The 13,784-nt window shown below is 43.5% G+C and overlaps 1 protein-coding gene across 1 annotated transcript in view; it reads right to left on the bottom strand.

Moving 5' to 3' along the window:
• Nucleotides 1-13,784, bottom strand: part of LOC137300344 (hemicentin-1-like) — a 270,914-nt gene that overhangs the window by 190,429 nt on the left and 66,701 nt on the right. Inside the window, exons 13-20 of the mRNA XM_067969428.1 lie at nucleotides 10,636-10,763; nucleotides 10,178-10,291; nucleotides 8,794-8,952; nucleotides 8,467-8,661; nucleotides 7,778-7,873; nucleotides 3,862-3,989; nucleotides 1,965-2,109; nucleotides 625-737 (exon numbers count right to left, since the gene is read on the bottom strand). Coding sequence (XP_067825529.1) covers nucleotides 625-737; nucleotides 1,965-2,109; nucleotides 3,862-3,989; nucleotides 7,778-7,873; nucleotides 8,467-8,661; nucleotides 8,794-8,952; nucleotides 10,178-10,291; nucleotides 10,636-10,763 — 1,078 coding nt within the window. The remainder of the gene's footprint in view (nucleotides 1-624; nucleotides 738-1,964; nucleotides 2,110-3,861; nucleotides 3,990-7,777; nucleotides 7,874-8,466; nucleotides 8,662-8,793; nucleotides 8,953-10,177; nucleotides 10,292-10,635; nucleotides 10,764-13,784) is intronic.

The following is a 13,784-nucleotide window of genomic DNA, read 5'->3' as shown; positions in this document are numbered from 1 at the left end:
AGAAACAGGATGTTTTACCCATCAAGTCTGTGCTGGTGTTTTTTTCTCTACACACACCATCTAATCTATCCCCCTCTCCTGCTCATTCACCATAACCCATAATATTCCTTTTTTTTCAAGCAACCAGCTAATTCCCTTTTAAAAGAACTTATAGACTCTAATTCAACCATGTTTTGTGGCACAGAATTCCACATTCTAACCATCCTCCGTGAAAGAATATTTTTCTAACCTTCCCTTAAATACTTTTTGTGATTATCTTTGTGACCTTTGGTTACAGTTTTGTCATCTATAGGAAATAATATTTCACTACCTATTTTATCACAACCCCTCATAAATCTCTAAAATTTCTATCAGGCCACCATCAACCTTCTCGGCTCTACTGAAAAAAGCCCCAACTTCTCGAGTCACTCTTCAAAATTGTAATTTCTCATATGTGTAACATCCTTGTGAATCTACACTGCACCTTTTCCATTGCTTTTATATCTTTCCTACAATGGGATGTTGAAGTCTACAGCACAGTTCTTAGGTTCAGACTCCTCCCATTACTTTTGTAACATGTCAACCAGCATAAGGGACCTGCAGATTTGGCTGTTCTTTAGACACTGCCCTGTGTTTAGGCCATACCTTGGACCAGACGACCGTTGGTTTTGGCGTGCCGCTGGATTCACACAACAGAGTGACAGCCACACCCTCATCAGTGGTAAGGACAGTGCGACCAGGTTTGATTGATGGAAGTACTATTTTAAAAAAATACACATCTTACAAATTCAGACACAAATCGATATTTTTAATAATTTACAATTTAAAAAGTATTCTACACTTTCTTTTTTGGGCCATTCTTTGTTAATTGACTCCAAGAAACTTCTCTGTTGCTGAGCTCCAAGAGTTACGTGACAGCAGCCCTGGATGAATCACTCTTGTTTGTGGTTGAAGTGCCTTCCTCCCATCTCCGCAATTCAGCGCTTCCCTTGGTGATCCAGCTGAGGTTGGTAATTAATGGTCTGGGGAACAGCGGGCACAAACCCACATCGTGTCGGTATCTGCTGCACGAACCCCCAGTGCTGCGGGGAATCCTTCACCAGTCCGTTTCAGATCACAGGCTTTTCTCCCACCCTCTTCAGTACTCACCAGTTACAATGGCTATAGATGCAGCAACCACCAGAACTCATCCTGTGCTACCACTGTCTGGCTATGCAAGGGAGCAGGCCTCCAGCCATGCAAAAGGACGACCTCTGACCCTGTAAGGGGACAAGCTGGCGCCCCTCCAGTTACGTCAGGTAGAAGGATGCTGCACCCTAGAGGAAGTGATCGAATGAAAGTCCCATCTGTCCCCCAGGGAACTGTTTTTAGTCGCCTGCTCCAAGTTAAATAGGGAACCTCATTATCAAGATCCTATGTCATAAACAATTCTGACTACACTTAACCTCCTTTTGTTTATTTTCTGACGAAAGGTCATCGACCTGAAACGTTAACTCTGTTTCTCTCTCCACAGATGCTGCCTGACCTGCTGAGTGTTTACAGCATTTTCTGTTTTTATTTCAGATCTCCAGCATCCGCAGTATTTTGCTTTTGTTTATTTTCTGTTCACTTTCGCTAACCCATGCGGGGACACTGGAACACTAACAGGAAACACCAGGAGTTGCAGGTTCATGTTCATCGCTCCTGAGGCCTCAAACTCAACCGTGTGCTACCGGGAAGCAGACAGTCAACATCAAGTGCTTCCTCACTTGGAGGTGCATCACAAACAATTCTTTCATAACCCCAGTAACTGGGTGAAAGAACCATTGTGAATGGCCCCTGTTCACACGCAGGAGGTGGAAGTGAATAAGAGGACAACTTATCAAAAATCCCATGGACCTACATCCTTGGCAATGCTGAGAGCAGGTAGGCATGGTTACCACGATGAAACTGAAAATAAACCTTTGCAACCCAATAACCTCCACATCCCTCTCCACACTACTCACCATGTACGTACACTGCGATGGTCTTATTAACTGATCCCACTACATTTGTGATGGTGCACATGTATTTCCCTGCATCTCCTGGTTCTGCTCTCTCAATATGGAAACTGCCGTCACTTCGGATTGACAGGCGCCTGTCCAAGCTTAGCTGCAGAGAAGGAAGGAGGGAATACTGCATAAAACTCTCAGAAATTACTATGCTGTAACAGATAAAGATTCACATCACACCGTGTGCAGTCAGTGGCACAGGATAGGTTTCTACTCTTTTGTTTTGTTTTCCGGGTTCTCCCTTCCCTTGTTCTTCTTTCCTCTCCTGAAATGCTGACTCTTCCTGGCATACATTTCTGGTACCTCATCCAACCTTCATCCACGAGCCTCTTTCGTGCTATTGTTGGCCAACCATTTGACTACAGGGGGCCTCAAATTTCCTTACCTGACTTCCACAAGCGAACTTTCCGATCCGTGTCACTAGATGGTGACCAGGAACAAGAACAATAACTCACTTTTCCCTCCGCAGGCCACACATTTGAGGAAAACTGTAGCATCCCTACTGCTGCCCCAGCTGAAGTAATTATAACTCAATCTGGACGTGAAAGCACAGATCTTCCTGATCTTTATGGCTGAGGACCACACTGGGTATTTCATTCATTCACTAAGTCATTAGGGAAGCTCTAAAACAGAGATTTATAGAAAATATCTTCATTGACCTATTAACATAAGTCCATATGGGATCTGGTGACTGTCAGTTAAGAGGCTGTCCTTCCACCTCTGCAACTTATGTCTGAACCCAGCTCAGACAGATGGGCTTAACATTTCCTCTGCCCCTATAGGTATAATGCCCCACAGTGAAATGAACGGGAATAGTTTCAGTTTCTGGTGGAGGGAAATTCAAATAACTGGCCATAGTTAAACACAAATTGGTATTCTCATTTAAAATCAAATATCTAAGCTCTCCCCATGGCCATGTGGTTAAAGGCATCGCTCCCTATGTCACCAAGTCATTCAAACCAGGAAGTCCAGGTTTGATTCTTGATCTGTGCAGAGTTAGCTGATCTCAGCAAGGGCATCAATTGGGGTAACATAACTGACCGTAACACCCTGAGCAAGGGTTGGGAAAAGTCAGCCAGGGTTCTCACTCCTGATCGCTAATAGTTGATCGGTGCTAGAATTACATGTGTGGACATCGGGTGAATAGAATTGGGTTCAACTGTGCTGTCCCAATGCATTATCAGTCCCCAAGACCCATTTTAACACAACAACAACAACTTGCATTTATATCGCGCCTTTAACGTAGTAAATCATCCCAAGACGTTTCACAGGAACGTTATCAAACAAAATTTGACACCGAGCCACATATGTAGATATTAGGACAGGTGACCAAAAGCTTGGTTTGAAGGAGCATCTTAAAAGGGGGAGAGAGGTAGAGAGGCAGAGAGGTTCAGGGAGGGAATTCCAAAGCTTAGGACCTAGGCAGCTGAAGGCACGGCCACCAATGGTGGAGCGATTAAAATCAGGGATGGCCCTCATTTTGCAAACAAGTTATTTTATGTCCTCTCGCCCTCATTCTGTCTCTGGTTCTCCCATGCCATGCACTATTACTGCAGCTGAATAGGCAGGAAGCCTACTTCTAGGCCGTTGCCAATTTCTGCTCTCTCCAGCCACTATGAAGTGCATAAACCATCTTAAGGTGACTCGCCTTCCTTCTGGAGAGAAGTATCATTTTCATTCGCATTCCCCACACCCTCTGTGGGAAGGGAAGAGTCCAAGAAGAGGGACAAAAAGAGGCATCAAGGAAAACAAATATTAATAAATGTCTCTTAGGCTTTGTTTTTTTTGGGGGTGACTGAGAGCACAAAGAGGAAGGTAGCAAGATGGGAAATGTCTTCAAGAACATACTCACCAGCTGGTTGTCTTTTAACCAGTAACGCTCAGGGAAGGGATTACCGGCCAGGACCAAACATGGTAACGTCAGTGACCGACCCTCCAGCACACTGACCACTGCGGCACTTTCTGCCACTTTAGGCACAACTTTAGATGAAAACAGAAGGGTATTAAAGTGACGCATTTTTGTATCTCCATATGTAACATGATTGCGTCAGAATTTTCACTAATGATTAAACAGTTCTTTTTAATCAGTAAATTCCAACACACGACCAGAGAGGAAAAAGATTGTTTTTACTCCTGGTTCCTCTCTGTACAGCCTCATATTGGACTCTCTCATTCTATACAGCCTCCTAGCTGCTCCTCTTCTTTGTACAGCCTTATAAGAACATAAGAAATAAGAGCAGGAGTAGGCCATTCGGCCCCTCGAGCCTGCTCCACCATTCAATAAGATCATGGCTGATCTTCGACCTCAACTCCACTTTCCCACATGATGTCCATCGGGCCATACCAGGCCAACTCTGCAGAGCTGGGCAGAGATCGTTTCATAACATGTGACTTATTGATATATTCTCAACAAAAAGGGAGTTATTGTCTTGTAAAACAATCCGAGCCTATTTTATTTTAATTTTTAATAAAAATCTAGGTATTTACCCAAAGAAGGAATTTAGATACAAAGAAGCCCCAGAGCTGAGCAATATAACAAGAAGCACCAAGTGTACCATGTGACTCAAACTCCAGTTCAACATTTGATATGAGAGAAATGCCTGTGCTCCATGTGTAAAATATCACAATGGCATAAAAAGGAATAGAAGCAGCATATGTCACCATTTACCATTTTCCCCACATACTCAATAAAATTTGTTGTTGCCTCACCAGAATTATCAGTAGAGATAAAGTACTTGAGAAACTAATGGGACTAAAAGCCAATAAATCCCCTGGACCTGATGACCTACATCCTAGGGTTCTAAAAGAGGTGGCTGCAGAGATAGTGGATGCATTTGTTACGATCTTCCAAAATTCCCTAGATTCTAGAACGGTCCCAGCGGATTGGAAGGTAGCAAATGTAACCCCGCCATTTGAGAAAGGAGGGGGAGAGTAAACAGAGAACCACAGGCCAGTTAGCCTGACAGCAGTCGTCAGGAAAATGCTGGAATCCATTATTAAGGAAGTGGTAACAGGGCACTTAGAACATCATAATATGATTTGGCAGAGTCAACATGGTTTTATGAAAGGGAAATCGTGTTTGACAAATTTATTAGAGTGTTTTGAGGATATAACTAGCAGGGTAGATAAAGGGGAACCAGTGGATGTGGTATATTTGGATTTTCAAAAGGCATTCGATAAGATGCCACATAAAAGGTTGTTACGCAAGATAAGGGCTCATGGGGCTGGGGGTAATATATTAGCATAGATAGAGGATTGGTTAGTGGACAGAAAACAGAGAGTAGGGATAAACAAGTCATTTTCAGGTTGGCAGGCTGTAACTAGTGGAGTACCGCAAGGATCGGTGCTTGGGCCTCAGCTATTTACAATCTATATTAATGACTTGGATGAAGGGACCGAGTGTAATGTATCCAAGTTTGCTGATGATACAAAGCTAGGTGGGAAAGTAAGCTGTGAGGAGGACACAAAGAGTCTGCAAAGGGATAGAGACAGGTTAAATGAGTGGGCAAGAAGGTGGCAGATGGAGTATAATGTGGGGAAATGTGAGATTATTCCATAAGACCATAAGAGATAGGAGCATGAGTAGGTCATTCGGCCCCTCGAGCCTGCTCTGCCATTTAATGAGATCATGGCTGATCTGATTTTACCTCAACTCCACTTTCCCGCCCTTTCCCCATATCCTTTGGCTCCCTTGCTGATCAAAAATTTGACTAACTCAGCCTTGAATGTATTCAATGACTCAGCCTCCACAGCTTTTTGGGGTAAAGAATTCCAAAGATTCACAACCCGCTGGGAGAAGAAATTCCTCCACATTTCCGTCTTAAATGGGCGACCCCTTATTCTGAGACTATGCCCCCTAGTTTTCGATTCCCCCATGAGGGGTAACATCCTCTCAGCATCTAACCTATCGAGTCCCCTCAGAATCATGTATGTTTCACTAAGATCTCCTCTCATTCTTCTAAACTCCAACGAGTATAGACTCAACCTGTTCAATCTTTCCTCATAAGACAATCCTTCCAAACCTAGAATCAACCTAGTGAACCTTCTTTGAACTGCCTCCAATGCAAGTATATCCTTCCTTAAATAAGGGCACCCTCTACCCCAGAGGGCTGCAGATGCTGAATCGTTGAGTATATTCAAAGTTATTCATTTTGGTCGGAAGAGTAGAAAAACAGAATATTTTTTAAATGGTGAGAAACTATTAAATGTTGGTGTCCAGAGAGACTTGGGTGTCGTGGTGCAAGAAACACAAAAAGTTAGCATGTAGGCACAGCAAGCAATTAGGAAAGCAAATAGTATGTTGGCCTTTATTGCAAGGGGGTTGGAGTACAAGAGTAAGGAAGTCTTACTATAATTGTACAGGGCTTTGGTGAGACCACACCTGGAGTACTGTGTACAGTTTTGGTCTCCTTATCTAAGGAAGGATATACTTGCCTTAGACGTGGTGCAACTAAGGTTCACTAGATTAATTCCTGGGATGAGAGGGTTGTCCTATGAGGAGAGATTGAGTAGAATGGGCCAATACTCTCTGGAGTTTTGAAGAATGAGAGGTGATCTCATTCAAACATATAAGATTCTGAGGGGGCTTGACAGGGTAGATGCTGAGAGGTTGTTTCTCCTGGCTGGAGAGTCCAGAACTAGAGAGCATAGTCGCAGGAGTCACAGCCTGAGACGAGCAGGAGTTTCTTCACTCAGAGGGTTGTGAATCTTTGAAATTCTCTACCCCAGAGGGCTGCGGATGCTGAATCGTTGAGTATATTCAAGGCTGAGATAGATAGATTTTTGGACTCTAGGGGGATCAAGGGATATGGGGATCGAGCAAGAAAGTGGAGTTGAGGTTGAAGATCAACCATGATCTGATTGAATGGGGAGCAGGCTCGAGGGGTCGTATAGCCGACTCCTGCTCCTATTTCTTATGTTCTTATGTTCAATTCTGCTGGTATTTAGATAGTCATACTTTCCATTTACCAGAACTAATGGGAAAGGCAGAATGGGAAGGAACAGAGTAACAACAGACAGAAACCTCCTCCTTCTTATCCAGCGCAAGACCTGGTCTAGTTTTCCTCTTCATGTGGAATGTGTGCACTGATAAAGGTGAAGAATAACTGTTACAATACTCTGCGTGCAATGATATTCCCAAGCTAGGCATGGCACAGTCAAACACAGTGTGGAGCTCCACTTGCATTGCCCTCACTCCATCACTTAAGATTCTAACCTGTTGCCACTCCTTAGTTTGGCCGTAGTTAAAACATTGTGTACAGTTTTGGCTATCCTATTATCAGAAGGATATAACAACAATGGAAAAGGTGCAGTACAGATTCACTAGGACATTACCAGGCATGAGGGGGTTACAGATATAAAGACAGACTCGAGAAGTTAAGGCTATTTTCACTAGAGCTAAGAAGGTTACGGTGCCCTGATAAATTATGAGCGGCTCTGTTGGGATGAATAGTAATAGCTCGTTTCCACCAGTCAGTGGGGCGGGAATAAGAAGGAACAAATTTAAGGTAACCACTAAAAGAATGAAAGGTGAGGTTAGAGAAAAAATCCTCACACAGAAGTTGGTTAAAACGTCACAAACCTCTTTTGAAGCAAAGTCTAAAAATTCTTCTTAAAGGAATTAGATACTTGATTGAAAAAGAGAAATCTTAAAAAGGTATGGGGAACAAGCAGGAGAGTTGGATTAGGTAACTCATGTGGGAAAAAGCACTGGGCAGACCTGATGGGCCAAAGGGCCTGTTTCTATGCTATAGCATTCTATGACTCACCGAGGCCAGTGATAGTCAGTACTACCTCTGCACGGATCACTCCAAACTGGTTCTGCGCCTCACAGATATACCTCGCTTCATCATCCAACCACACACCTATAAATAGCAAAGAGCAGGTGTAAGTCCAGTACTGGCTGGGGGGAGACCGGGCACCACAGCTGATTCATGTCATGTGAATGCTTTAATCTATGGCTATTAATAAGTGTAATGAAACAGAAATGGGTCTCTGGGCACCTGTACGGTAAACTGTCTGACTTTATCTTGTGGGGTTAATGAGAGGAGGTTTTGTGTGTTCAATCAACAGTCCACGTTACATTGTTTTCTGGAGAATGGGATTGTTTTACAGAGTAAAACATTGCGTATAAATTTATGGAACCTGTGTTTGAAAGCAGGCCGCACTGGAGGGATAAACGCCTCTCTCTGCTGAATGAAATGAGTTTGGAGTATTGTCAGCTCACTTTCTTTGTTTCACTCTATGTCTTACTGTTGACATGAGATTTCGAGGATCCCAAGAGCTTGTTTTCCAAGCTCTTCTTCAATGGACTGTAAAGGGGTCTTTCATTTCAGACTGACTTCTACATGAGGTTTGTTATACGGCCCACGTAATACAGAAAATTAGAGTCACTTATCAGTTGAGAGATTATGGAGAGAAAGCTCAATAGTCCTCATAGAACCACCTATAAACTTACTCTCAATGAACAAGCTGCCAGTCTCCAGCTGGCTAACAAGGTTCATCGAATCAGGCTTGGTGAAGATGGGTTGTCCATCAAGTCGTTGCCAGGTGACCTGTGGAGCAGGATAGCCTTCCGCACTGCAAGGCAACGTCACATTCTGACCAATAGCTACCGAGACATCAGAGGGGGTCTCTGAGAACATGGGGGCAGCTGTGGAGAAAGGAGGCAGCATTACATCAGAGAGAGCTCACCAACATCTATGACGTCATCAGTTAGCGCCCACACCAGACTGTCACAGAAGTGGTTTGTGATGAGTTTTTAGATGTACGTATCATAACTTACAACCAACATCTAACATGACCATGGCAGAGGAGGTGCCAGCCTCATTTGTTGCCACACAGGTATACTCTCCAGCATCCATCTCCTGCACCTCCTTTATCTTCAGTGTGCCGTGAACTGGATCAACTTCTGCAAACGGGACCAGAGTCATCTCCAGATCACCTGGTCAGAAATACGGTTTAGTGCCGTTAGTGCACATAAAGACATCTTTAAAAAAAACACCACTGAGCAGAAATTCTGTCAAGATTTGAAGTCATTTTTTTTCTCCCCATCTGACACAGTTCTTGTAGCTGAGAGATTAGATGGGTGGCTTGCTCTCAATCCTCCACTAACCTGACAGCACACCCAGGGATGATTCTCACTCCTATTTTACATTGTGCCTGATCAGAATGCTTCACGATTCTGCAGAGTGACACAGTTGAGATTGGGAACTCCCAGGAGTAGGGGATTGAACCCATATTTCAAGACTCTATGGTACCACACATTGTTGCTCCAAAATGCTGCACTACACAATTGACCCTGAGTAATACCGCACTTCCCATGACCCTGAGTAATACTGTACTCCCCATGACCCTGAGTAATACCGTACTCCCCATGACCCTGAGTAATACCGTACTCCCCATGACCCTGAGTAATACCGTACTCCCCAGGACCCTGAGTAATACCGTACTCCCCATGACCCTGAGTAATACCGTACTCCCCATGACCCTGAGTAATATTGTACTCCCCATGACCCTGAGTAATACCGAACTCCCCATGACCGAGTAATACCGTACTCCCCATGACCCTGAGTAATACTGTACTCCCCATGACCCTGAGCAATACCGCACTCCCCATGACCCCGAGTAATACTGTACTCCCCATGACCTCGAATAATACGGTACTCCCCATGACCCTAAATAATACTGTACTCCCCATGACCCTGAGAAATACCGTACTCCCCATGACCCCAAGTAATACTGTACTCCCCATGACCCCAAGTAATACTGTACTCCCCATGACCCCGAGTAATACTGTACTCCCCATGACCCCGAGTAATACTGTACTCCCCATGACTCTGAGAAATACCGTACTCCCCATGACCCCGAGTAATACCGTACTCCCCATGACCCCGAGTAATACTGTACTCCCCATGACCCTGAGTAATACTGTACTCCCCATGACCCTGAGTAACAATACCTCAATATTCTGCAGATTCATGTACCCCTAGTATTTCTAACTAATTTAAAAATTGTCTTGTTCGCCATGTCAGGCACAGCACACGTGGTACTGCACAGTCACGTTTTAACTGATAAAGTTGCTGTACTTCTCACTGCACTACAGGCATAATGACAGCAGATTACAGAGTGGTTGCCAGGAAATTCTCCACCTATTGCGTCGCCAATACCTTTGTACCATTTGACTTCAGGCTGCGGGACTCCAGCAGTTTGACATTCCAGCAATGCCACCTCAGTGACCACAGCGAGCACAGCTTGATTCAGCACAGTGATTGTGGGGGTCTCTGTGGAGGCACAGAAACAATCTCATTACAATAGGGTCTGGGTCACAAAGACTGCAAAACAACAAAACAAGACGCTCCACCCTGTATTCTGGTGCATCTTTGAACAATATTGAAATTGCTCTGCACTTACCCCCTCCGTTGTTATTATAATTACTCACAAAAGAAAAATATATAAACTGCATATTAACGTAATGCATCTTTAAAGCAAATTCTTCCTGTCCTGCGTATAGCAGCCTAAAAACAGAGGAAGTACTTGCAACCAGAACCTCTCACTCTTTCTCTGTCTGAAGGAATACCTGACAGCAGTTGTTATTCCAGGTGCAATCCACATTTGCTCCCCTTACCCGTGTACTTCAGTGTGGCTTCCCCTCGGTCTGTTCCAACTGTGTTTGACGCAAGGCAGATGTAACTTCCAGCATCCTTTGGGACAGCGTCTTTTATTATTAAAGTACCATATTCATTGACGGCGAGCCTGAGAGAGAAATGGACAGGGTCCAAATAAAACCCTCAGCCAGACACAGGAGGTTCATAATGTCTTCAAGCAGGTGCATAAATTTGTGCCTAGTACCTCTGGAGGAACCAAGGGTAAACACTGAGCTTTGCTCAAAGAAGCACAGGAAAATAACTGTTAGGGATATTAGCGGACGAATACTTAGCATGTTCATATGACATTCCGCTATTTAAATGCAGCTTTTATTTTAAACAAGTTAGCAGACAGAGAAATATCATACAAACGTATTAAGTGTTTACGCCCTGATATCACACACCGGTAATTTCTAGGTCAGAGTTCCTAAGTTGGGAGGTTCTATCAAAATAGGAACTTTGAATACTGTGTTTAAGTATTCTGTCACTAGAGGAGGGTTTACCAGGCCACAATCCCGAGTGTGGACTGACAGGCCCACCATGAGGAAACTCCATCTACGGAGCGAGCTTACTTTTCCGAACTAGATTTTCAATATTTGCTTCCACAGGCTAGATGCCAGGTAGATCAGATGTTCCAAGTCCTGCCAGGTCTGTACTTTCCTCACCCAACTGCACGAAACTTTCCTCCACCGACTCGCATCTCAGCTATAGGCTCTGATGGGCTTCGCAACGCTCAATGCTACTTAGCGTACTTATCATTCTCCCTCAGAAGCATCCCAGACTGGAACAACCAGTAACAGTTGGACACTGAAATTTCCAACCCCGGACAACTGCTGATTGGGGCCGCAGGCTAAACAGGTTGCCGAGAGGCACTGCTGCCTGTGGATCCAATCCCTGAAGGGAGCTCACGTCCAAGATACTGCTCTGTGGGGTCAGTTCTCCAGTCCTCTGGGCCGAAAAGGTATATTGTACATGGAGACTACAGGAGGTAACATAGGGAAGAAAATGCATACATTTCCCCCCAAAAATTACATAATCAGAAAAAAAATGAACCTTTTTTTTTCTCTCTCCTTCGGGTATCCATCATGTGATCATTCCCATTTGTTCAGCCCATGTGCTTGTAGCGCTAACAGTACATTCAGTTTCTCTCAGATGCAGGTTTTCATTCAGTAAACTTCCACAAAATGTTAAAGATCACTTACTCACAAATCATGCTAAAAGCAGCAAGCTCCACCATCACATAGGCTATGGCGGGGCAGCCAAGTGGTGTTAACACAGTGTATTCCTCTCTCTTTGATCCTCTTTTCCCTATCTTTTTCTTTCCTTATCTCTCCTACAGGCTGTGGGATCTGTGCGTATTTTCTCTTGCTTCAACCACCAAATCTGGGAGTATTGTTAGGCCTGTCAGCAACCTGCAAACAATTTAACTGAGGTCCAATCTTCAGTGGACCTACACAGCTTGGATGGATTAATTTTCGGTTTGATTCAATATATTTTAAAAAATTATGTTAAATAAAAGTAAGGAGGGCCAACTACTGAAAAAAAACCTCACATTTTATTTAAGAGAGAAGTCTTATTAATGTGCCCATTCTGATATTAAGGCACCAGTAGCCTGACTCATAGCCAAGAGCAGCAGCCAGATATAATTCCACTGGAGTTTGAACACATCCATGTTCTTAATCCAGTAGAAGCAATTATTCACAGATATTATCCCTGCCAGTAAGTCTGGGCAATGGTGCAACTGTATTAAAAGCAGCATATAAGTAAGACTTTTCTTCGTTATCATAAATAACTTCCTTTTATCCCTATAATTTTTATTTTACTAATTGGCCATCTTTACTTTGTCAATGTAACCGGTTATTTTTATTGGCCGACCTTTCATTAGACAATTTAACAGCTTGTTTTCATTTGCCAACTTTTCTGTAGTCATTGTAATGGATTGCTTTTATTGGCCATCCTTTCTTTACATAAGTTGGTCTTTGTTGGCCATCTGTACATTGCTGATATAATTTTTGTAGTAAATTTTAATGGTGGTTTTAGGTTTCTTTGTGTAAATGTAGGCATGTTTATAGCATGGCTTGGCAATAGCTTGAAGGAAAGCTAACAATTATTTTTAAAATGTGAAACGGTAATTACTCACCTTGTTGGCTCCTCTTCATCCATCCACTGATTTACATTCTCCACACACAGTAGGAGTATTGCCTAGGTTACTACCAAACGCTGAATACACACATAAAAGTGTTATGATGATGCAGTAAGGCAGTGCTGCACTTGATCTGCTATTCCTTCCTGTGTTGTACAAAGCCCCACGACCTGTGTCATCGCACCAGTTCATTTTGATCTGAGGTTAAACTAAAATTAACTGGCCATTTAATGCTAACCCCTCCAAAGCTATTTCCGAATAGGGACTGGAGGGCCTAATTCATGCAACTGTGGTGTGTGGAGGATGATTATTACTCAAAGACTGAAGAAGCCCCTATAAGTAATTCATCTACATTTCCTCTTCATTCCGCATCCTCCACACACCTTGGAACTATATCAAAGTAGTAAAGATTTAGGAGGAGAAAGAGCTCTGAATAGGAGCCTCAACACTGACATTCAGGACCAATCTGCCAAAGACATGACCGTGTGCTGCAATTAAATTTAGTAGCGCTCAGTAAATGTGTAAGGATTGCGACATGTAACAGCCTTGTATATGCTACCAAATGGAACCCGACTGAGAGATGACTACAAAGTCATTTTAAAAAAGGAAGACTTGCATTTATATAGAGCCTTTCACAACCTCAGCACCTCCCAAAGCGCTTTACAGCAAATGAAGTACTTTTGAAGTGTAGTCACTGTTGTAATGTAGGAAACACGGCAGCCAATTTGCGCACAGCAAGGTCCCACAAACAGCAATGTGATAAATGACCAGATAATCTGTGTTTTTAGTGATGTTAGTTGAGGGATAAATATTGGCCAGGAAAGCGTCCCCTCTTGTCTTTGAAATAGTGCCGCAGGATCTTTCACATCCACCTGAGAGGGCAGATGGGATTCGGTTTAATGTCTCATCCGAATTACGGCACCCTCAATAGTGCAGCACTCCCTCAGCACTGCACTGCAGTGTCAGCCTGGATTATGTGCTCAAGTC

This window comes from Heptranchias perlo, chromosome 31, assembly GCF_035084215.1.
Source record: "Heptranchias perlo isolate sHepPer1 chromosome 31, sHepPer1.hap1, whole genome shotgun sequence".
Classification (NCBI taxonomy): domain Eukaryota; kingdom Metazoa; phylum Chordata; class Chondrichthyes; order Hexanchiformes; family Hexanchidae; genus Heptranchias; species Heptranchias perlo.
Note: the sequence above shows the minus strand (reverse complement) of the source record. Positions and strands in the feature narration are given on the sequence as shown.